Raw genomic sequence first — 24,664 nt, forward strand, 5'->3', positions numbered from 1 at the left:
ACAGATATAACTTCTTATAATGTGTGTCTGAGTATTTATACTCGGGTATAATATGAGTCTGGGTATAGACGAGATAATATTATATTGTGCGTTCGTTTTGCATTGGGTGTGTAATATTTTCCCGAAGGCGGTGTCTACGAAAGTGAGTCGTTCCCGCGGACACTACGGAAATGGCGTGCCATTAGATTAAAAAAAAATATTACTAAAATAAAACTAAATAATAAGGTTCTTCTATTTTTTTCAGGGTGGGGGGTTTCCGCTTACAGGAATTATTTATACACACCCCTCATAATATTATAGTTAGACGGTGGGTTAATATTGTGAATTGCAGTTATTGTGGTAGATTACTGATTTTATTTCAATTTGAAACGTCAACTGCTTGGATCAGTGATTCCTAACAAAGTACCGCGAGCCGTGTAATGTCTTCCGCGAGAATTTGCAAAGCTACAACTTGAAACCAATAATTAGGCAATACAGTAAAAAAAAAAAAAAAATGTTTAATGCCACGTATTTAAAAAAAGCCGACTACTTCTTCTTCTTCTTTCACCCTGACACACCCTAGCGTCGGGGCATAAGGCAAGCACAGCTCGCGCCATTTTCCTCGGTCTATCGCTAGCTCTTACACCTCCCGCCATGCCAAACCTACAGTCGCTTTTGTAGCACCGCTGCAGGGTGAGGGAAGGCCGGCCTCGGCGACGAAACCCTTGAGGCTATGAACATCCGGAATACATGACCCAGTCACATGAAGCGTCGCTTTCTTAATACTTCAATCCCCGAGGGCTGCGTTTTATTGTTCTCCTGTTCTGAATTGCCATAGTTCTGTTTATTGCTGTTCTGTTTTGTCACAGTTCTGCTTAGTCATGGAACCATCATATTATCACATTTTTAATAAAGATTTCGTTTAAAGAGATAACGAGCATAACGACTTTACAAATATCACTTTTTGACATATACATACTTTTTTAATTAAAACTCCCTTGGATTTTTGAGCTGACTTTTATTCTAAAGTTAGGGATTTCCCGTGGGTTTCTGATGCTTTTAATTCCTTAGTAAAAAAGAAATTGTCTTTCTAATATGTATCCTTATAAAATATTAGTATTTGTCTTTATCTGTCTGTAATATCGCAGAAAAAATCAGATCAAAACACAGATACACGTAGGGAAGAAAAAAAACCACACGCCAGCATGTCTTATTATTAGCATTGTCAATTTTTGTGTGTATCTTTTCATCACGGCCCCCACATCCTGAAGCGGGCCCCCAGGCTAGCATTTTTGGCGCCCCCCCTACCTATCGCTAAAGATAAAGGCAGTGTGACGCTCTTCTACAGTAGCGTTTTCCAAATGGTGTACATACACTGTACGCGATAAAATGAATGTGTGTATTTGGTGTTTTTTTGTATATTATTTTAATTCATACATCCATTTGAATTATGGAGTTGTCGAGTATCGATACACAATTATTAAAAATTGTATCGTACAATCACATAATTTTAAATAGGTGAAATAATTGAAAAAAAATAGCTTTTAAATATTTTTTTACTATTAGAGAGAATTTTTGATGCCACGCCAGGCCCTTCCTGAGTCCGGGCCCCCAGACTAGAGCCCTGTCAGCCCCCCCCCCTTTGTGGGGGCCATGCTTTTCATAGTAGGTATAGATCGAAGTTTCTTCCATGTTCGTCGCTGTGAAGATCTATGAAGGATTTCATAATCATTGTTGAAAATGGTTGTAAAAATATAATTGATACTGTATACCCTTTTAATGTCACACCGCTGGCGTTAGGGTATGCACACGACTCGGAGAAAAAATAATATGAAATATGCTGTGCGAATCATTGGGTTATTTAAATTTTTTATTGCGAGTTTTTATAGCGCGAAAATGAATAATGGTTGTGGTGTCCGCGTTAAAATGGCGTCTTCTGGCTTGTTGTTTCAAAAATTAATTTTCCGATTTTATTTTTAAATCGTATCGGAGAATCTCCCTCCCGACGCCATCTTCAATAGATTCAGACAATATTAAGTCTCATTTCAGTTCGGACCGAGAGTGATCATTTTAGTCATAAAAGTATAATAAAATTTACCATTTACACGATAAAGATGGCAACGGATGATGTACTAAAATTATATGTATAGGAATTTTCAGTGATATATAACTAGTTCTGTGTTTTTTTTATTTTAAAATCTTGGTATTTTGTATTATAACATGTTCATTTCTAATCTAAAAAACATCATGGTCGTAAATGGCTTGTATGTAATAAATGTATGTAAATAAATAAATAAAATAATGAAAAACTTTAACTCACATTTTGTTAAAAAGTAGAAAAGGTAATTACTTGTACAATACTGCAACCCAAAAATATTAAGACTATACCCTCAGTTGAGGCATGGTCTAAAAAGGTCGTGGCTAGGCGATGCGCGGATTGCGGGTAGCGGGTGCAAATGACGCATGCCAAACGAAATATAATTTGTCATATAAATCCAACATGCGTCCATTTAATGTTCTGTTTTAACTTTCTTCTTTAAGCACTACGGTGCATGATTGCAGTATCAGTCCCGTGCGGCTCCGTCTCGGGACGGAATGAGCACTTAAAATCACTTCTTTCAGACACGTAGCGTAATAGAAAGCGACCGTGCATATCCACGGCTGTGCATACCTATATGACGGGTGGTGGTGGGAACTTTAACGTGTTCTATTAGTAACAATAATAATATATTCATTGGCATGTTTTCTTTTTCAAGTAAATGGGTAACGTTTTTAGTCACTTTTACACGATTTAAGAATTAACACCCCCGTCGCCATCACGAAAGAAATTGACGTATTCACACCTCGACGTTCACTCTCCGAATGCCAGCGAGTTCAAATTTTCGTCGCGCCTATAGATGAAAATTATTTGCCGTTTCACTGCAGTATTGTCTTAATATAGGCACGCTATTTCCTGTTTTAATTTAAAAAAATGTTTCTTATTTCTTCATTTGCAGAAATATGTCAAATACTTTTGTGTTCAGCAACCGGCGGGCCATAAAATAATTAAGCAATACAAATTTTATTATAGTATGTTGAATTATTTTAACAATATTGACGATTGTCTAAATAAAAAATCAGTATATTGTACAACCAGCTGTTGGGCCCATTGGACCGTCCGACCTGCAGCCCGATTTCCTAACTATCGTCTGGTGCCACACGAGACGATAGTTAGGAAATCGGGCCCCTGGTCACCACAATGGCTAATTTCGTTGCATTTAGAAAATTTGCGGGAGTTTTTTATTAGCTTCTGTTACTTATTACATTTTTAACTCTACGTGCTCATCTCTGCTATGTCTCACTCTTAACTTAAAGTCATGTCAATTCAGACAAAGCAGATTTGAGTGCATGGCGATCTCAGACTTGGGCAACTGCTGCTGAGACATTTCCAGTCATAAAAAAATACACTTCATATCCAAAAGGATGATAAAAATATCGTCGATCTATTTATTTTTACTGCAAAAAAATCTCTACCAGGCGTCTAAAATAGCAATTAATCGTAAATTGCGCGGAAAATCCTTGATACACAGACCAGACTATTCGAAATTCAAATTTTTAATCCATTGGCGCCGTCTTACAAGTTACAAGTTCCAATTCCATATTCTCTCAAGTGTAGTGAGCACTAGTTCCTTCGACACGTCCTTTATGAAGCAAACTTAAGCCGTGACGCCATTATCGTATTTCATATTTCCAGTGACGTGTCTCGCTGATATATTAAATTTATGAAAACGATGAAATATATATTATTATCAAAAATTTGGATTTTTCGGATTTTAACTACGAAAACATGTGTGAGACTCAGCAATATAAAAATGGAAAACGAAAAACTTTAGTTCTTTGAGGAACACGTAATACTAACATGAAAAATGGACCAGCTGGTGAGCTGAGGATTAAAAGGATTAGAGTGCGTTGACCAAAGTGATCTGCATCAACTTAAATATAAACAAAAAAAAAACAGTATGATTGATTATGAAGATATTATGTTACTGTGTGGAATCTTGCGGGAGAAGGTGATGGGAAGCAGTAGTGGAGATGAATGTAGCGTTTATTATCTTGATGCGAAGTGCAGCGAGTTACAAGGGTCGGAGTAAGATATCGGTACAGAGTATCACGATGAGCTCGTGCTTAGACCGAGCCGCAATCAGGTTGTGATGATGGTCGGTTGACGAGCTCGAGAGTATGTGTTCAAGAGATAAATTTCTAATGACGAGTTTCGAAAGCAAGAGACTTTGAGCAAGTAACTGAGTCGACTGACTGGACTCGAGTGGAGTGACGAGTTATGGATCGTCCTCGCTATTTATACACATGCAATCAATATATTACAAGAGTCATTATCGCAGTAAAATAAATCATAATACACATTGTTGATCTAGGTTATGATTGAAGAAACTGCTGACAATCGCTTCCGCCACTCTGATTTGTTTTGAAAACGAAATCGAAGTGTGTCACACTTGTAATGCTGAGTGGTATGATTAACACAAACTAAAGTAATTCCATATAGAAGATGTAGATTTCTATGGTGTTCCCTAAAACCACTGAAATCAATTCCAGTTTGTCATAAATTATATTTTTGTATGCAACAACCTTCCAAACATAATATGTTTAGGCTCCATTTGTATTGATTTCCTTAAAGTTTATTTTTCTTATTTTGCTTGTTTTGTTTCTTTTAAAACAAATGCATGTAGCATTTACCGTCACATTCGTTTTACGCACTGGCGAAGAGTGAACAGTAAATTGTATTAACTTATATCCAAATGAATACAAAAAATAGAATACTGGACTAAATTTAAGAAGGACCATCGTCATAATTTTATTTTTCATTTAAATTAAAAATTACACGCACCCACATTGGTTAACTCGTTCGTAGAGCTATCGTCTTTATGTAATGGAAAAAGCCGTGAATCGCGGGTTTGAACCCATAACTGGTCAACAAATGTGTGTTGTTTTTTAAAATCGTTTTTGATCCAGTGCAAGAACCTCATGTGTCTGACGAATGGCTAACAACTTACAACTATTCCTCTTTAGGATATTTTACTTACATAAGTAATAGAAAGTCCCACACTACACCAATTTACTCATGCAGTATTATTATTATTTAAACAACCCTGTTAAACAAGACGCCACTGTTATGAGCGTGGCGTGTGGCTCACGTAGCACAATATTAAAGTCAGTTCGATCTGGTATTCTGGTTTTGAGAATGATCAGTGAGTCATCGATCGAGAGAAAGATGATATTATCTACAGATTAGCGATCCCATGTCGTGTATCAAACAGCGAAAAAATATTAAATGCACTTCAGATTCAGTGTGGCCCTGGTTTCATGATATAATAAGTATATACTAACAAACCACCCTTTCGGCTTCGGATGAATACGGTCGACGGTGAATGGAAGTGGCGGGTAGTAACATGAACACTAAAACTGATTTATTAACATATTAGAAATTACAAAATTATCTAGACAATTTGAAGTACACTACGTATGTCTCTTATAAACAATGCGTTGCTTATTAATATGATTGAGAACGCATCTTAGTCTTGTGTTGGTAAGGCAAATACTGTATCTGAAAAACGCTGTTAAAAAGAGGGGAGTTCTATGGGCTAGTTCGCGGTTCGCAGACCCGAAATGTATGACGAATTGGCTTTAGGAGCGACAACGGGGCACTGAATGCATACATATGGGTGCCGTCATAAAACGTAGGTGTCAGTACCTAAGACGAATATATACCTGTAGGTATTTGTATTAACTAAATATTACTAAATATCTCAATCATAATTAATAAGGACTACTAAGGACAGTGACGTCCCTAGATAAAATGCCGCCCCCAGGCAGCGCCAAAATGCCGCCTCATTTTTTTTAAACATTATTTTTATCATCCTTTCATGAGTCCAATATCTAAGAAATGTGTTGTATATGGATACATTACCAACAAAATATCACACTAATCGCAAATCTGCAAGCGTGGTCTCTGGGTTCTGGTCACCAAGGACGTTACGTTGAAGGGCAACGGAAAGAAACTAGATATCGTGAACCCGATAAAACCAGTGAGCTGATTTTTTTAATGGAAAGATATTTTCATTATTACTAAGTTTATGTAGCTATTTCTATATATTCCAAATGATTTTTCTTGATTTGCCGCCCTTCGAGTAACTGCCGCCCCCAAGCGACGCTCAATCTGGTTAGCCCCACGAGACGTCACTGACTAAGGACTTAATAAAGACAGCAAGAAGAGGTTTTCATACAGCAGTGGAGATAATGATTGTTTCGTCCACTAGATAGCTTACAGAAGATATGGAAAGGTATGGAAAGGCTGGTATAGAATTCAGCAGTACATATTTCAGAGTGATCACGATACTCAGTCATTAGGAGTACATAGAAAAAGATAATACATTCAATTGTTAACAAAGCAACCGCACTGCTTACTAGGCGGCAGGTGTTCCAAATTTTAGATTTCCAATTCAAGATTTTCCAAATTATAGCGGAACCCTGGATGGGAATCTCTGTTAGATATTAATTAACACATCTAAATAACCAAAATACACGAAAAAGGGAAATATGGTTGGGAAATCGTATGATTATTTTAGCTTTACAACTCTGTTTTTAAGTACCTAAGTACTAAAAATATTAATATTTGGCATGGTGTAATGATTTTTTTTAAATGTGAATTGAAAATAGACGAAACCGGACCTAATCATTATCAAAATATATGAATAAAGTTATATACTACATACTTATCATATTTTATGTATTTGCAGAAATGTGAGCATTTTATTTTTAAAACTTTAAATCCATTAATCTCTCATTATCACCTAATGTATTGCGTTCAGTTTAATTGTGAGAGGATGGAATACAGGCGGCCCCCGACTTACGATCGTTCTACTTTCACGCAATTCGCTATTTCGTAAATTTCTTAAAATTTAGATTTTCTGTAATGCAAAAACTGTGCGCTTTCATGCAGTCGCTCCTGTCTCCTCCGCTCCCCGTCACCTTCTAAAATATCCTATCTCTTGACAAGTTTATAAAGAAAATACCTGATTACTAATTCGCCTTGTTAACATTATTATTCTTTATAAATGAATATTTTAAAATTTAAAGGACACTTTTTGATGTTTTTTTTACATCCCTCTACATTCGAACATTTCGAAGATACCTCCTTTTTTATAAGAACGATCGTACCTGCATATAATTATAAACGTAAAATAGGAATGACAAAAGTGTTAATAATATAATTATTATTACATTATGGATATGTGACATACGTCACTTATTCGGGATAGAGCTACAACTTGACTAGACTATCGAGAGACGTGCGTCCAATCAAGTAAAGTTGAGTCATCACTTCCGCGTTTCGAACGTTGCGATCATCTTCTCGCGAAAGAACAACGCAGCGGACATCTCAATGACAATAAAACAATTTTCCACAGGCCATCATTAATAATAATACGATAACAGATGTTTGTAATGCGAGGGTTCTGGTTTGAATTGAATTGAACCAGAATATTATTAATTAAATTGGTACATTGTGGACCGTGGCTTAGCGATTGCATTAATCGACACAAGTGCGACGAGATGCGGCAAACTATTACCTACTAAAATGATTATAATAAAAGATATTCATATTTTATAATACATATTATACGCTACCTAAAAATATAATAAAAATTCGATAAAATTATATACCTACCTACATACTTATACTATATTAAAATACTACATTACAAAGCGATCAAAACGTCTGAAAATATTAAGAAGTAACCATTGGTCAAAAAATGAATATTGAGGGTATGGGTTGGGTTTACGTAGGGTGTTGATTTACACTTTATACATTTACTTATTTAATTATACTTTTACATTTACACATTAAATATTTATTACGTCAGTATATTTCGCTTGACAAGTAGTAATAATTAATTATTTGCAACATTATTTTGTAAACGCACGCTTTGGCGCGAAAAGGTGGCAAGTTGTATTTTTAGAGACGACGTTCGAGGCTCGGGGTAGGTTAACGACTGACCGTACCTACTCTCGACCCTTCGTCCGCCCAAAAACAGAAAACGGTAACTTTCTTTTTCTTTGTTTCGCTGTGCATCCTGGTCTAGCCTTTAAACATTTACAATTACAATAATATCATTAGGTATATTCCCAACTCTGTCGATTGGAGGATTTTTGATGGGGGATTTAGGCATTATGATATTTGGTATAAATATGTACGATTATAATTACAGAACAATAAAGATTAAGGTACATTTACTATCCTACTAAAAACAAATCATTAATACGTCATTGTCATAGATGGTGGCTGTTTCTTTAGCATAGCATCAGTATCTACTTAAACATAATATGAGATTGAACCTTTATAATTAATATAATGTGTCATTAATCATGAGGTAATATATCAGTAAAAGATTCAGATACTTAGGACAATAATATGTTTAATTGGAAGAACTTTGTATGGAGAACCGTGTTTGAAGTCCCGGACCGCCCCCAAAATGTAATATAGTGTACATGTAAGCCCATTTTAACTGGATTTAAAGCCTATAGATTGGTATGCGAGAAAAGGGGCGACTAAGTCGTTGACAGTTTAATTATTATATATTGTATAATATAAACGTGTAGAGCTAAAGTGAAGTAAATTTATATGGTTGGCAAAAGGGTGTAAAATCTAGAGCCCAAAAACTCATTCGTATTGAGGCAGTATGTAAATGACAACATTGAAATATCAATTGGAACAAAACCACGCTCGCCAACACAACCCCATAGCGAGAAATTTCACAGGTAAAGCCTTAATCGCCAACCTATTTTCATTAGCTTTGTGGATGGCAGAAAATTCCCTGAAATCAACGACATCCAATGACGGTTCAATGAACTGGATTTCTACTTACACAAAATATGAGAGGGTTTTCATCCCCAAGTATGCATTATATACAAGTATCTTATAGGTCCGTGGCGTACAGAGTTAAGGCGTACGAATGATGTATATATTATATAAATATCAGGGGGAAACCTTGACCAAGTGGAATTCAAACACACGTCTTTCACTAACTTGCTGGGAGAATATTCTAACCATATACTGCCAACACATGTATCCCTTTTGCTGATAATTCCTAATACCTACGATAACTGAGAATTTTTGCGAATTCCGTCAAATGAATCATTACTAAATTAGATGCATAGATACTCAAAGTAAGAACACCCATTCAGCAAGCGAAATATGTGTGTAGAATCCCACTAGATCCGTTTTCGTTTTCTTGAAATGTATTATTTGTGGTTATTCCATGTTATGTAAACATCTCAGTTAAAAAAAGATTTGCAGTTATTTTTTCTTCAAATATTGATTAATCTCAAAAATGTTGAAGATTATCTTCTACTATAGACACGTATCATAAATTTAATGTTTGTAAGTCGAGGTGAAAAAATGACACCAAGTCTACTAATTTTTACACAACCTCTGAAAACTCAGAAATGCATTTATTATTTTGTCACCTCAATACTACAACTAGATAACTTGATTTTCAATGTTTTTGAGTTAGCTATTTTATATTATTCTACATTTCCTTCTCTACAATATTATAAAACTAGGTACTTAAGTCATAATATGTTAATGGGAACTGTATCAATTTTGTGGTTTAAAATATTAGATAACTTAAAAACCTTAAATAATGCATTAAACAAATAATATACATATCTACAATATCCCAATTAGACGAGCACAATTTTTCATTTTTATTAATTTAAATAATAATTTTAGCCTAGATTTAAGTTAATCAAGTAAAGTTTAAATTTAATTTTTTCAACAATGACCAAATCAGAGTTATCTAGTTGTAGTATTGAGGTGACTATTTTTGATGAATAGAAGAATGGCATTTATGATAAACTGAAACTAATAATATGTTGTCTGATAACAAAACGTGACCGATGATCGATGATTTCGTTTCTTTTTAACAGAGTTTAACATATCGATTACCAATAATGTCACGTTTTATTTCCATGACCCTCCTCACAGCTGTTACGGAGATGATTTGACGAACACACCTTTGCGGTTAGCGTAGTGGACACACCTACATCCTCAAACCTGTCCGGTAAACTAACATCATCTGTAGCGCAATTCACGAGACGGCAACTATGTCTACATAATTAATTAATTAACTGTCGGCAATTTTGTTTAACAAAATTAATAATGAAAAGGACGAATAATAAACCTTATTTGAAAACTACTTCTTTTTTTAATTTTTTAACAGTTGTATACATATATCTACCTATTAAAACTTTTTACCCGGATCGGAGCAGACCCTAGAGCGGAGCTGGAGCAAGTATTGGGTCCCGTTCAAAAAAAGGATCTGCTCCATCCCTCCGGGAATATATCCAATTAAATGTAGCAGAAATATTGTATATGTCATGCTTCCACGAGGTAACTAAAATTCCATTGACTTTTTTTACGTTCACAAAATTATTTTTGCATATTTTCATAACTCAAAACGGCATTTTTATAGAGATTCTCGGAGATTCTATTGGCTTAATGTCATGTTACCGCCTGACATACTGAAGATAACTGTCAACAATTCTTACTGAAACTCACTAACTGGCATACTAAACAATCCCTCGATTAAAATCGGCTGTCCTCCGTGCTTGAGCGTATATCATGCAATATTTTCTAGTTTATTATGAAAATCCTAATGTTAATAATGGCGGTTGAGGGTATGTGAGAATTGTCGCTCTCACCTATGACGCCGACAAATTACTTATACTAATTAATTATCCGCTGTGGAAATCAGGTCACAATAACAGAGAGTCTTGAGTAGATCTTTACCGATATATGGGGATACTCACAGAAGATGTGATTGGTATCCTGCGATTCGCCAAATAAGCGTGGGAATTAAGCCAAGCTGACAGAGTTCTGGCAGTTAAACTATTGTGGGTTGGGTTAGGTAGATATGGAGTCAATCTAATGATCTACATGCGCCACTTATTGGGAAAGAATAAAAGAAAGGCTGTAATAATATATGAATTTGGACATAGTATCTTATAACTATGTCTTGTCCTTATGAGATTTCCTATAAGCTTATTTTAGAACGCATTAAGAAGACATTTCTTCGATGTCTTTATTTTAAGACAAATAACAACTTTCCATTCGATAATTCGTCAAATGATTATTTTCCGACTGCCTTTCTACAAAGGCGTGCTTACTTTTCACTCTCTTGAATCTCGTAGGTCACTTCTGCTCTTGAAACATTTTTGCCTGTTATCGCAAGGGATGGTTTTCAATCCTAGTGTCCTAAAGAATTCTGATCTATTCTGGATCGGAACCGTTTCCTCGAGTCAAGCCTATCTGGCACCATTAGCGAGAGGTGTAAGACTAGTGTTAATACGCTCCCCAAAGACGTTGACATTTTCAGTGACTTGCAATGTATTTTGTATTAGAAATTTTATTTTTTTGTATAAAATTTAACTTATATTTTTTTATTTACTATATCGCACCCCCAGTAAAATACTGTAGTAATCCAGAAATTGGCATTTTGCAGGAGAGCCATTTGAAGTTTCAAATATTCTTTGTAAATACAGGAAAAGTCTGAATGTAAAAATTATTCCTCATTTTTATGGAAAAACATGATCTATTTTCAACTGTTTCCATCATTTTTCTCTAAAACATATACAAATAAAGATATTTGAATATTTCTGAGTTACGACAGTATTTTATTAGGATATTTGAAAATTTCATGGTAAAATTTGAATCAACTCAATATTTTCTATGTAAATTTCCCTACCATCACTCTAATAATTTCAACTAATTTGTTGGGCACTGTAAAGGAAGGTTTTCAAAATATTAAGTTATGGTACAATCTTTAAAGATTTATTGAAAAAAAACAAGAAAAATACAATTATTAGTTCAAAACAACAAAAAAATACTTAATTATTTTATTTAATGGGCAAATAAAATTTCTAGATACGATTTTTAATTTTTAAACATCACTTGGAAGAGAAGCAACAAAATCATGATAAAATTCACGATGTTTAGCATTTCAGAGAGAAAGCAAATCCTTCTTTTTAATTGTCGTTATTTTTGGCCGCTCTTGATATGCTTTGGATGAATCGAGACCATCCATCGGTAACGGTTTACCTATTTTCCATTGACGAACATTCAATTTACTACATTCTTCATGATAACTTGTTTTAAAAAAATAATGTATGGATAGTCTCTGTCTACTTTTATAACTTTAATCTTCTGCCACAAAATTTTTTCTCCATTTTCATCCGTGTTGTAATTTTTACCGATTTCATCTGCTAGTTTTTTCTTGTTGTGAAAATTATTTGTTGTCATGGGTTTAACAATGTATGGTTGTCCTGTTTTATAACTTGTTTGTACAATGGTAATCATTTGGCCGGGCACAAATATTGGTCCACTTTTTAGAGCCCTAGTCTTCTGCTGCTCAATTGTAGAATGGACAATATCGCCTTCATTTTGGGTATGCCCGATGACCAAAAACTTATGAGAGATCGTTTTATTTTTTTGTGAATTCCTGATGGCATATAAATACATTGCAGCAATGTATTTATTTTTATTCTACCCGGCACAATTGTCTCTGTAAAAAATAAAATGCTCAATGTGATGATATTTTTCACATGCAATGTAATCGAGTACACAGCTACCAATTTCATTGGATCTTCATGCAGCTTGACTCTCATCCCACATGTATCAGTTTGCAATATTTTCAGTGATATTATAGACTGTAAGATTGTACATTGCCGACTTTCGTTTATAATAGAAAGTTGACACATTTCCGCAAGGAATCGGTAAAACAGCCTGCAAATCATATACAGCTACATTAATGACGCTATTTTAGCCATTAGTTCGGGACTCTGCTACGTCTTTGGTCTTTTCATCCCTTGCCTCTTTTTTTCCAGGTTGATGTGTCTCATACTTTTCTTGAAGTTGTTCTTTTTCTTCTGGTGAACAATTATTGTATGGGTCGCATTCAACCCACAAATCTTTTTTAGGCTTAAAGAAGCCAATATTAAATTCGTCATTAAATATGGATGTGTATAATAGTGTTCTTTTCCAAATGGCATATTGCTGTCAGCTTGTTGTTTTTTGTATAACCGATACATTTCAGCAATTGTTAATTTACCATCTAAATACAATCTAGATGTCTGTGCACGCAAATAATGTTACTCGATCACTGGAAAGACTTAATGTGAGTTCTTATATCATTTTTTAAATCATCTTCAATTTTTTTGTGATTGCCATGGTGACCTCTTTGTTCTGGAATTGGCGTTCCGAAAAGAAGATCCCTTGTTTTCCACACAGTGTAGCAGTACCTTTCACTCACCCCAAATGTGTTGATAAAGTATTTTTTGCATACTTCTTGTATTTTACTTCCATTTAATTGAAGTTGATAACAAACATTGTTGCCTCTGCTGCTTCCAGTTTTTTTGTTTGAATACTTTGGAACAATAATATCCATGCAACTAGTGAGAAAATTACGATGTATCTCAAGATCTTACTGTAGTAACAGAGTTACAACAGTATTTTTTTGAAAAAATTTGTTTTAGTTTTTTAGAAAGCTTCTTGTAAAATACTGTCGTAACTTAGTTACAACACTATTTTATTATCGATTTAACAGTTTTCGGAAAGTAATGTACTGTATTAAATGCTTTCTCTCTGACAATATTTGAGTTTGAGATATGACAATATTTTATTAAAATAGCAAAAAAAATACGAATCCAACCACATCCATAACTCGAAAACGCCGATTTCAGACTTACGACAGTATCTTACTGGGGGTGCGATATGTTTCCTCTTCTTCTCTCTTGTGAGGGTAATATTTGTTATAATATAATGTTGTGAACGTCTTGAATTTAGGTTTTTTTATGTCCACAATGTTTTGTTTTCTTAAATAAATAAATTAATTAAATGTATAAAGCCTTCTTAAATGTTAGGCTTGAAAAACTGGAGATATAACTAATACATAAAAAAGACAGTAGATAGGTGCGCAGTTTAATATGTATGGAGAAAGTCATGCGGCATTTCTGATTGAATCGACAGCTGACAACTGGAGACAGTTTAATATGGCAAATTAATATCAATGTTGACTTACCGGTACACACTCGCACTTGATGCAGTACATAACTCCGAATGGAGGGCCAAGGTCCGCGAACCACGTGGATCCCAACTCCTGGGCATGCCCACCCAATGTACACTCTGAAACAAAACGAAAAGGTAGTAATAAGTAACATATAAAAAAGTTTTTGTTATGTAATAATTTAATAATGCGCCACCAATAATTTTCTAGTGCTTTTGCAATGTGGTTTCATAGGCTGAATTTAAATCAGCATACTCGATGCAGGTAAAACAATTGTTTTCGATGAGACGTTTTCCTCAGGGGGCACAATTTTCTTTTGACTTAGCATCAAGTAGAGTAGTTAGCGTGCCAAAGTTCTTATAGGAATCTTGATAGTAAATGCGTATCCATAAAGTAAATTAGAAAAAAAAATACTGAGTGGTGGGGGTAGAAAACGAAAAAAGGCAGATATTGAAACAGCGAGAAATGGATACTTAATAAAATTTCAAGTTAAACTTTAATGTCTACCCTTTCCTCGCAAGTATCCTATTTAAAATGATAATGTGATCATGATAAACAAATTGTTTAATACTTGTCAAGTAAACGCTGAATATCTTATCTTGTCAAGTTAAAGTTTTTGGGTTAAGAATTATCGTGAATCAGTGATTTCAGAATAAGTTAAATTACGATTAAGCTCAATTTTAAATATGTATAATAATGATAATAAATACATAGTAAATAATATATATCATTGTCATATGAAGCGCCTAGTTTCAAAAGCCCCTAAAACGGTTTTTGAAAAATTTTGAGTTAGATATGTATTTAGATGGATATTTTTATTACCTTTATGATGGCCAAAAATTGAGGTTGAAAAAACGTCAAAAACCGTCAATACGTATGATCAAAAATTAGGGTACATTTCAAAACCCGCTAAAATGGTTGGGTGTGCTTTTTAAATACCCCTAAAATGGAAAGCCAAAATACTCTTTAGACTGTAACGAATTACAAAATAAATACATAAAATTCACAAATTTAATAGAAATGATTTTTTCTCATTTTTCTCAAAACTACCTAAAATCGTTTTTCTCAGAACTACATAAAGTCGTTTTAGGGGCTTTTAAAACTAGGCGCTTCATATAAATATACAAAGACTTTTCTTTGCCCATTTCACCGGACGTTTTGACTAAATATAATTATACGCTGTGTCATGTATATTATATTAGTAATTACTGGTTACTTACTTCGTATGCCATTAATTCCAATAAAGTTGAAAATATTTCGCATGGAAAAAGGAATCAACCCGCAATTTGAATGACTTTTCGTTAGTAACTATTTTAATTATTGTCAGATCGAAAAAATAAAGCACAAATTCATTAATCAGCGTGCACACCATATCTGTGCATGTTTTATATATTTAAATTGAACAAAATTAACAAAAAAAAAAAAACGTTTTTCGTGTCTCCTGTAAAGTTTGTACAGTCGATATTGATGGATACAGCCACAAAGAATCGATCGGTGAATATTTTATGAACAGCACCACTAATAAAACTCTTAGTATTTAGGATCGTTGTATTATTCAATGTTAATCCAATTTTAATATGTCATCCAATATGTATGAACGCCAGTGGCACCGCGTTGACACCTGCGTGTCGAGAGTCGAGAGTCATATTGTGTATAAGTATAGGAAAAATTATCTAACTCCGGGATATTTTTCGTCGCAAATAATATAATCTAACCGAGATACAGTTAGACAGGCACTGCCATTTTGCCAACCCTAACGCAAACTGACTTAATTTATAAAACGCATATAAGTGATAATTATTAATATCATGGCATATCATTAAATGTTGTTTTTAATATAATTATAAAAAAATGATTAACGTGCTCTATTTCTTTTTTCAATTTTAAATAGCCCAGTTGATATTCAAAAATAGTAATATATCAATACTTAATTGCCTCCCAAAAAACACTTTTGAATAGGTCAAGGACTGAAACTGTAACAAAAAAATAAGCTATTAAGCTATCTCGGTAATTTTCAACTACAATCTGGTGTGATTTCATTAAAAACTGGTTTTACCAGGAAGTTTTCCCGTAAATCATTTAAAATAATATACATATAAACACTTAGTGTTTTAATTGCATGCGAAATAACTACTTGATATTATATCGAGCACAAAAATTGAAGTTGAAACTGATGTGCAATTCTAACCTTCTAAAACATAAAAATAACACCACACCTTGTAAATATAATCATAATTATATTATAATATGCATAAGTGCATCAGTGACTAAGTTAAGTAAATCAACTTCAAATTTTTTCGATTGTAAATTCTATACAACTGTTTTCAAAATTCTGTAAATGATATATTGTTTTCAAATGATCCATTATTACGTTATTCAACGTAATAATGTTACGTTATTACGTTTTTTCAAATGATCCATTATTACGAAAGTCATTTTACAGAGCATTCTGTAAAGCTTTCCAAAATTATTCATAGTGTTGTATGTCATTTACTGCGTAATAAATTGATCACATTAAATTTCTGAAGACTTTTACTAACAATCTAATTTAAGTAGGTAATATAATGAAATACTTATAAATAAGATATTATGAGAGATTACGATTATCAGTACTTGGAGATGATTGAATGATATACCTACTAATTATAAATGTAAGCTAGTAATAGTAACCTTCCCTGTTCAATGTTTTTTTATAAAAATTACTCTTTAAATTCCATTATCTCGAAAAGAAAATCGGTGACATCCATGTCTTTATCTAGAATCCGTTAGTGAAAGTTTCAGATTAATAAGCACCAACAAAATAAGTTTTTTTATAGATTATTGTATGAAAATATTTGGAGTACCGGACCGCCCCCAAATGTAAATAAAATGTATTGTCATCGGATGTGTGTGCCAAAATTCAAGTAAGTGTGCGGGACGTACCTACCTATGTGAAAATTGACAGTAAAAACGTGACAGAAACGTTGCCGATTTTGGCTTATCCTATTGCATTAGATAGTGGATATGTTACCATGTATAATGTATATGGTGCGATAAACCACAGCGTTAGAGCGGACCCTTTTTTGAGTTGCTTCGCTCCAGCTCCGCTCCGGGACCTAATACATGGTAATGCTCGGCCCCAGGGTCTACTCCGCTTCGGGTAAAAGTTTTAATAAGTATTATAATATTGTATACAAATGTTAAAAAAATAAGTAGTTTTAAAATAATCATCATTTTCATTATTAATTCTATTACACAAAATTCGACAGCAAATCGTCTCTCATTATTTGCCTCTTCTGTAATTCATATAATTTATTATGGTTGTATATTATAAAAAATGAAAATCTCCTTCCCGTACCACAGTTTCAGGAACACTAAATGACCGATCAGACATTTTTGTGAACATAATATATCTACAAAATCAATTCAAATACAATAATTTTAAAAGATATTATAAATTTTATTCATGTATTTCTACGTATTTATTTGACTGAATAATATATGAAAATCATTTATAATTAAAACAAATAAAAAGTCTATAACGATATGTACCATTATATTATTCAAAAAGATTAACGTTCCATCCGTTTTTATTGTGACATAATGTAAATAGGTAGATACTATTCGAAGCATATTAAAAAATGTATATATTGAATAGTTTTTTCATGACGTAATAAATATTTATATCTTAATAGTTTAGTATTTGAAATCAATTAAATGTCTCTATTTTTTATTACAAAAAATATTATAATTGATTTAATCGAGCGTGGTAATTTATAATATAGTCCGTTCATAAAGAAATTGGCAATTTTAATTTCATTGATTAATAAAAAAATAACTAACATTAAATCTTCTTTATAGTAATCATCTTCATCCTCATCACCCACCGCTAGACGAAGGTTTCCTCAGGCCAGTACATCTTAGCCATGTACATTGCGTTATTACGTACTTTTGCAGAATTTAATATCTCGTCAATCCAGCGGCCTCTGCGTCTACCTTTGGACGTCTTCTTGACGTATTGGGCCCATCGGATCGTCCGACCTGATAGCCACAAGGACCAGTCTTGTTAAATTTAAAAAAATGCGGACGTCCTTCACAGTTTTGTTTTAGCTTTGTTTTTTTATACTATATAATTATCAATTAGAATTAATTCGCCGTGGTCCTCTATCCCATAGGCACTGTTTATATCTGTAAACTCCGACAAAGCACACTTGGGTGCGTGGCCACGTTCCCAGGGCCGTAAAAAAATTCTGATGCTTCACACCCAAACGTAGAGCCTTGTGATACGTTAGATTAAGACCGAGTGTGGTGCGGGGCGGTTGGTTTGTTTTGAGGGGTCTTTGTTTGTGATAACACCTATTTCTTGGGGACCACTGAATGATTATAAAATATTTTTCCGGCAATTGCTTCTTTTTAGACGAATGCGTCCCGCTCATCTCCACTCAAAGTTTATAGCAATCTCTATTACGTCGTATACCATAATTTGGAAAAATATAGTGATACAATGATACAATAATTGAACATACATAATTTAAAGATTTTTTCTATTGGTTATAATATATTTTCTCAGAAAGTGTTTTTCAAAATTATGTATATTCAATAATTAGAATGGTACATTCTTAAATATTGTGAATTATTCGTTGAATAAAAGAAATAGTTAATTATAGATACAATAATTTATTATCAGCTTTCGTGATAAAACAATCTCTTTTTTTATTGTTTTAACGTAACCTTTCTCTTATTGTACTAATAGATTCTGTTCCGTACTGTGCCGTCACATTCCGTTACCATAATAGTTTAACAATATAATGGTATTTTAAAAGGAAAATGCTGGTTTTGTTATTCGTCATAATTGCCTACTTATTATAGTTTATTTCAATAGAGGGCATATTTATTGAGTAACCTATTATAAAAAATTCAATATTTGTAGTCAACGGTGTTTTTGTATTTCAAACGTAAGTTGGTTACAACGTTAGTTACGTCGTATTTTTAAATTAGGACAATATAGGTACATTTATGCTATTAGCTAATAAACCTTTTATTGCAATAAATAAATAAAAATATTTGTATCATTTTAATAAGTCAATTTCTATTCTTATCCGGCGAGCTTTGGAAGTTATAATTATATCACGACACACACATTGCATGAAATTACACATATAATAAATGTATTGTTGTTGTTGATAATGTTGTTTTTATTTTTATTTTAAGCGAACTTGTCGGTTTTTGAAAATAGATGCCTCGGCTGAAATATAACATCATATTTTTTAAAAACCTGTGGAACGCGACTTGGCATCGCAGAACAGAGAAGGTTAAAGTAAGTATATAAATATCACTTCTTTAAGTAACTTACAGGTATGTAAGAGTTCAACTGTAAGGGTGTAGGTTACTATTTAAAATATTTTTTTCATTTAATTATAGTAGGTAGGTATGCAATTACACATATAATATGTGTTGTTGTTGTTCATGATGTTGTTTTTTTTGATTTTAAGTGAACTTATCGGTTTTTGAAAATAGACGCCTCAGCTGAAATATAACATCATATTTTTTAAAAACCTGTGTAACGCGACTTGGCATCGCAGAACAGAGAAGGTTAAAGTATATCACTGCTTTCAGTAACTTACAGGTATGTAAGAGTTCCACTGTAAGGGTGAGGGTAACTTTTTAAAATATTTTTTCATTTAATTATAGTAGGTAGGTAAGTACTGACAATAGAATATTTCTTGATTACTTTCAGCCTCAGCTACATCCTGTCAAAAGATTACCGGTTTCCTCGCTCACTCTTTCACTTTTTACGAAATTTATTTTTATTCAATTAATGCGAGATAAGAATCGATTAAAACTAGTCTGATAGTTTGTAAACATACGATGTAAAGTATGTCATAGATCAAGGCTGCGAAAATAAACCTGAAATTTTAATTAAAAAGATTAATCACCTGTCGATGGGTGCAATTCAAATTAATTATTTTACTGTCAAGCATGGCGCCTAGATGATTGTTCCGATAATCCCACGGTTTTTGTATTAGCAGCCTCGATAATTTCCTATAACTTGGCTAAGTGGTCGGCTTTCTTAATTGCTATCATTATAATATTATTGAAATGATGTCTTCTAAATCTATGTTTTTTTTATTTACTTCATAATTGAGGGCATGTAGGTATATGATTCTTTTATAATAAGCTTGATCGGGCACCTATTATGAGAAATAAAACTACAATTATCATTACTATACAATAAATGTATATATGTATATATATATATACACGAGTTGATAGTGATAACCATCTCTATGACAGTAACCATATTATATACGCTACATTGCTACGCCTTCAGTAATTAAGGGTATCCGTGACGCATTTGGTTTACGATCAATCTCAGTAGTTGTATATGCATATCTATTCCCTAATAAACAAATTATTGTTCTTTCGTATTCAGTATCTGCCTTCCAGCCGCGACATCAAGATGCGTTTCTAGTCAATACTCCTCTTCTGTACACACGTTGTAAATATAAGAAGATAAATAATATTTAGACGTATTGTAAATACTTCAAAAGTCTTTCCCGCATACGCGTTGTGCAAATAAAATATTATATATTTTTCTTAAGACGCGTTTTTAATTCAATACTTCTCCCTGTACACGCGTTGTGCAAACACAGTATTGTAGGTATACCATCTTCGTAATTTCTACTGCGTCAATAAATCAGTTTATTATAACCAGCGTTCAACCCAACGAATACAAAAAGAAAGGAAGGAACATACCGATTATTTGCAGTATAAAAACGGGCAACCAAATTCGCCATTTTGGAAAGCGACGATTTTGCGTAAACAAATATCACGTGGTTTGTACGTGTGCGTTTAAACTTCGTATGTGTTTGTAATTTTGTGTATTTTATGTTTGTGTGTCACGCAATGTCGGACATATTTGCCGGCCTTTCTGATTGCCGTGATTTGTACATAATATGCTCATTCCTTCTTTTTTTATTCGTAAGTTCACCCTGAAACCACCATTTCTACCTATCTACCGCAAGAGGGTGGATTGTTAATAGGCTATAATTTATAAATTTAATGTTGTCTTTTAGTTGAGCAGTAGTGATACGTAATAAAGGAATTATGAAACATTTAAAATTCAACATTGTTCTTGATGATCACGTTCGAGTACCAATAATCCACATTGCCGACTTCTGCCCTAGATGTGAGTCAAATAAATATTTCCATGAGTAAGTAAACTGAGGTAAACCCGGTTGCTATGCAAGGTGAGATAATAAAATAATATCAAAGCCCTTTGGCGCAAAAATACTTCCAAGTATGTGCGGTCAGTCTGTGTGGTCGCCGCACCATCATTCAACCTCCCACACTTATCGGCGAGCCCTTTTATACAATACACCACATATGCAATATAACATATCAGAATATACCGATTATGATATGCGAAAGTGCCGACGGCACCGTCAAAAGCGACAGACTCCGTCAAAAGTTAAATGTGATTGATGTATGGCATACATTATATCAAATATTTCACTCACGCATTCAAACCCAGAGACCGCGAAAATTAGCGAGGGTATAACATAACGTCGCTATAGTATTGGATTCCCGAATATCCGTTTTTGTCGAAATCGACCTCTTAATGCAGAATGTTTTTTTGTATCTAATTGGACAAGAACCATCCATTTCTTTAAATTACTTTGTTATGGTAATGAATACATCATTCATATGTTGTAAAAATAACAATTTAAATATCTCCATGTATTTAAATATAGGATTATGAAATTATTTTTTTCGTCTCCTGCACATTTGGTCTATTCGGGAAACCAATCCTACAGCGACGATAAGATGCCAGCTGTGTATCTAACTAAATAGTTAAACGTTTTATAACAATTTGGAAGAACTTTGAGTAAAAGTCTTTTTTTGGTAAATTTATGATAAGTACGCAAGTCAAAATATAACAAAGTTATAGCGGTGCAATCAGTATAATACAATACAGCAACCATGTCCATCGTATCTCGTATCTAACGCGAAATGGATTTTGGTATATCGTAACATACCCCTTAGGAAATGAGTCATGAAAATCGTGAAAGTTTAGTTGTTACCTATATGCGATTAGCCATTCTTATTTGCATTTCCTTAAACAGTTTACGCAAATTAACCATGAAGAAGCCCGAGTTACCTCAATTTATAACTTGATTAGTAATGTATCACTCACGGCCTGCCGTAGAAGTGAGAGAAAGAGAAAATTTGACAAAACAATGCGTAAGGCACTGGCTACTCGAATTCTTTTCATATTGAGGTAAAAATACGTCTATGTATGGCCCCCATAAGGGGGAGGTCTGACAGCGCTCTAGCCTAGGGGCCCGGCGTGGCGGGTCAAACAGATATATGATATATGAGATAAACACACATCACAAATTTGCTTTAATAGTAAAAAAAAAAGTCGCCTGTCTATTAACGTTTAAAAAATGAGATTGTCAGATGCAATTTTTGATTGCTTTGTGTTGATACTTGACATCTTCATTATTCATGTAGATGTACTAAAACTACAAAAAATCGCTAAAAATAAGCTGAAAGCCCTTACTTTTACCTCTAACGTAATTGTGAAAACGCTTATGTTGTGCATCACACATGCTTTTAAACTTAGGGATAGGTAGGGGGGTCGTTTCAGGATGTGGAGGCCATGCATCTATGTATAATATGTTGTTCTCAACCCAAGTTTTTATACAATTATTTCACTAATACCACACGACAATAACATTGTAAATATGCTACAAAAATCTAATAAATGCAGAATATAGAACCTATATTATATCTATAACATAGAACAGATTTATAAGTTAGAAATGCGAAAACCAGTCGGCATGAACCGAGACTTTGAATGTAGTTTTAGCATTCAAATTATAGATTTAATAAAATGAGTTGAACACGCCAAATTAAACGAATGAGACCCAGGACGAGCCTTATTTCAGTCAAAATTTTCATACAAAATGGTCTAAAACTGAATCTTTTTTAGACTTACCTTCCTTAACCTTTCCATTCACAGATATTATCACAGCACGAAAATAATCATAGCGATAACTTTAAATTTAGTTATACATTATATTATACAGTTTGGTTACCTACCTCTGGATTACGAATCATTTCGCTAGTTATGGCGCGTTTGAAATCCCTAGTAACGAAACAGTCGACAGACAAGAAGTAAAAGATGTTTTCGCATGCGCATATCAGAATACCACCATGAAATCCATCGCCTCTACCTATGTTGACTTAGGCCCGTTTCAGACGGGACACCAGTGTCGCGCTCGATATAATATAGGAGGCCTTTGTATTCGAACAAAGGGTCCTTTGTATTATGTTGATGAACGCCCCACAGCTAATGAGTCAATGCATAATTTCGCGTTATAAATTAGAACATAAAACTGGCTGCGGTAATAAAAACAAGTGTATCGGCGGCTTCAGAATGTAGCGGAAGACGGAAAAGTGTACCGGACACGCGTTGACTCATTAGCGTTCATAAACATAATACAAATGCCCATTTATTCGAATACAAAGGCCTCCTATATTATATCGAGCGCGACACCGGTGTCCCGTCTGAAACAGGCCTTAGTTTCGCTAATAATGCAAGTGTATTATGTTAATCTGCGTCGAGGTAGAGATGTGTCGAATTCCACGCTGCATTGTGCGGTGTGTCTCGCATGATTGATTATTAATTTGATGGAGGCTGTTAATGAGCGACGTAAAACTGTGCATAAATATATGTACACGAAAGGTGTGATAACCATTATTCGATATTCCCTAGCTCTTATACACCGTGGTCAGGATACAATATGATACAATATAATACATCTGTATTCGTTACTAATGTAATTTTAAATGCTTGAATAAGTTTTATAGTTTTTTTATGTGCAGAATTTTATAGATATAGAATACTCATCTAAAACCAAGCTAAAGCATACAGCTAAGACCGGGGGATGTTAGAATGTTGCAATAGACAAGTTATCAATATACTATGCACAAAACAAAATAAATATATCTACAGCACAGAACATAACACAGAATAATAATATAATTCCGACAGGCTATATCCCAATACAGTACATTTTGACGCAAGGTTTTGAATGTGTGTGTCTTACAAAAATGAACCACGCATTATAAACGTGCAATAGCGAGTGTTACAACCTTCAATACACCAATATTAAATGAGCGTCAGTGCATAAACCGAGAGCAGTTATCAGTATTTGACGTATGACGTATTCTTGACACGCGTTTAAGGTTATCCCATATTCTTCAACACTCGAGATCGATTGCCTGCTTCTCCACACATGTTAGGTATTTCAGTTCCCATTACTTCTGTGTTCCCTGAAAGCTAACCTTACACTGTCAATATTGTATTGTACCGACAGTAATACTGATCGTGTGTGGCAGGAGTGTCAACTAATTTTTACATAAAATCTACTTTGTAGAAGTAAAATCCTAATATACTTATATGTTTTTAAACCCAAATATAATCTTACCAAGACAATTGAATTTGGATATTAGAAATTAGTATAATAAATAAAATGTCATTAAGTAGGTAGGTACTTATATTTCCAAATTATGAATAAATA

General features: G+C 33.6%; 1 protein-coding gene across 4 annotated transcripts in view; it reads right to left on the bottom strand.

Moving 5' to 3' along the window:
* sog (chordin short gastrulation) overlaps positions 1-24,664 on the bottom strand; it is a 325,330-nt gene that overhangs the window by 118,323 nt on the left and 182,343 nt on the right. For all 4 annotated transcript variants that reach the window (XM_085944183.1, XM_085944185.1, XM_085944186.1 and 1 more), the window contains exon 3: positions 14,109-14,212. In XM_085944183.1, the coding sequence (XP_085800309.1) occupies positions 14,109-14,212 (104 nt within the window). The remainder of the gene's footprint in view (positions 1-14,108; positions 14,213-24,664) is intronic.

The sequence above is a fragment of the Rhyacophila brunnea genome, unplaced genomic scaffold, assembly GCF_057557595.1.
Source record: "Rhyacophila brunnea isolate RB1 unplaced genomic scaffold, BYU_Rbru_1.0 scaffold_17, whole genome shotgun sequence".
In the NCBI taxonomy this organism is placed as follows: Eukaryota; Metazoa; Arthropoda; class Insecta; order Trichoptera; family Rhyacophilidae; genus Rhyacophila; species Rhyacophila brunnea.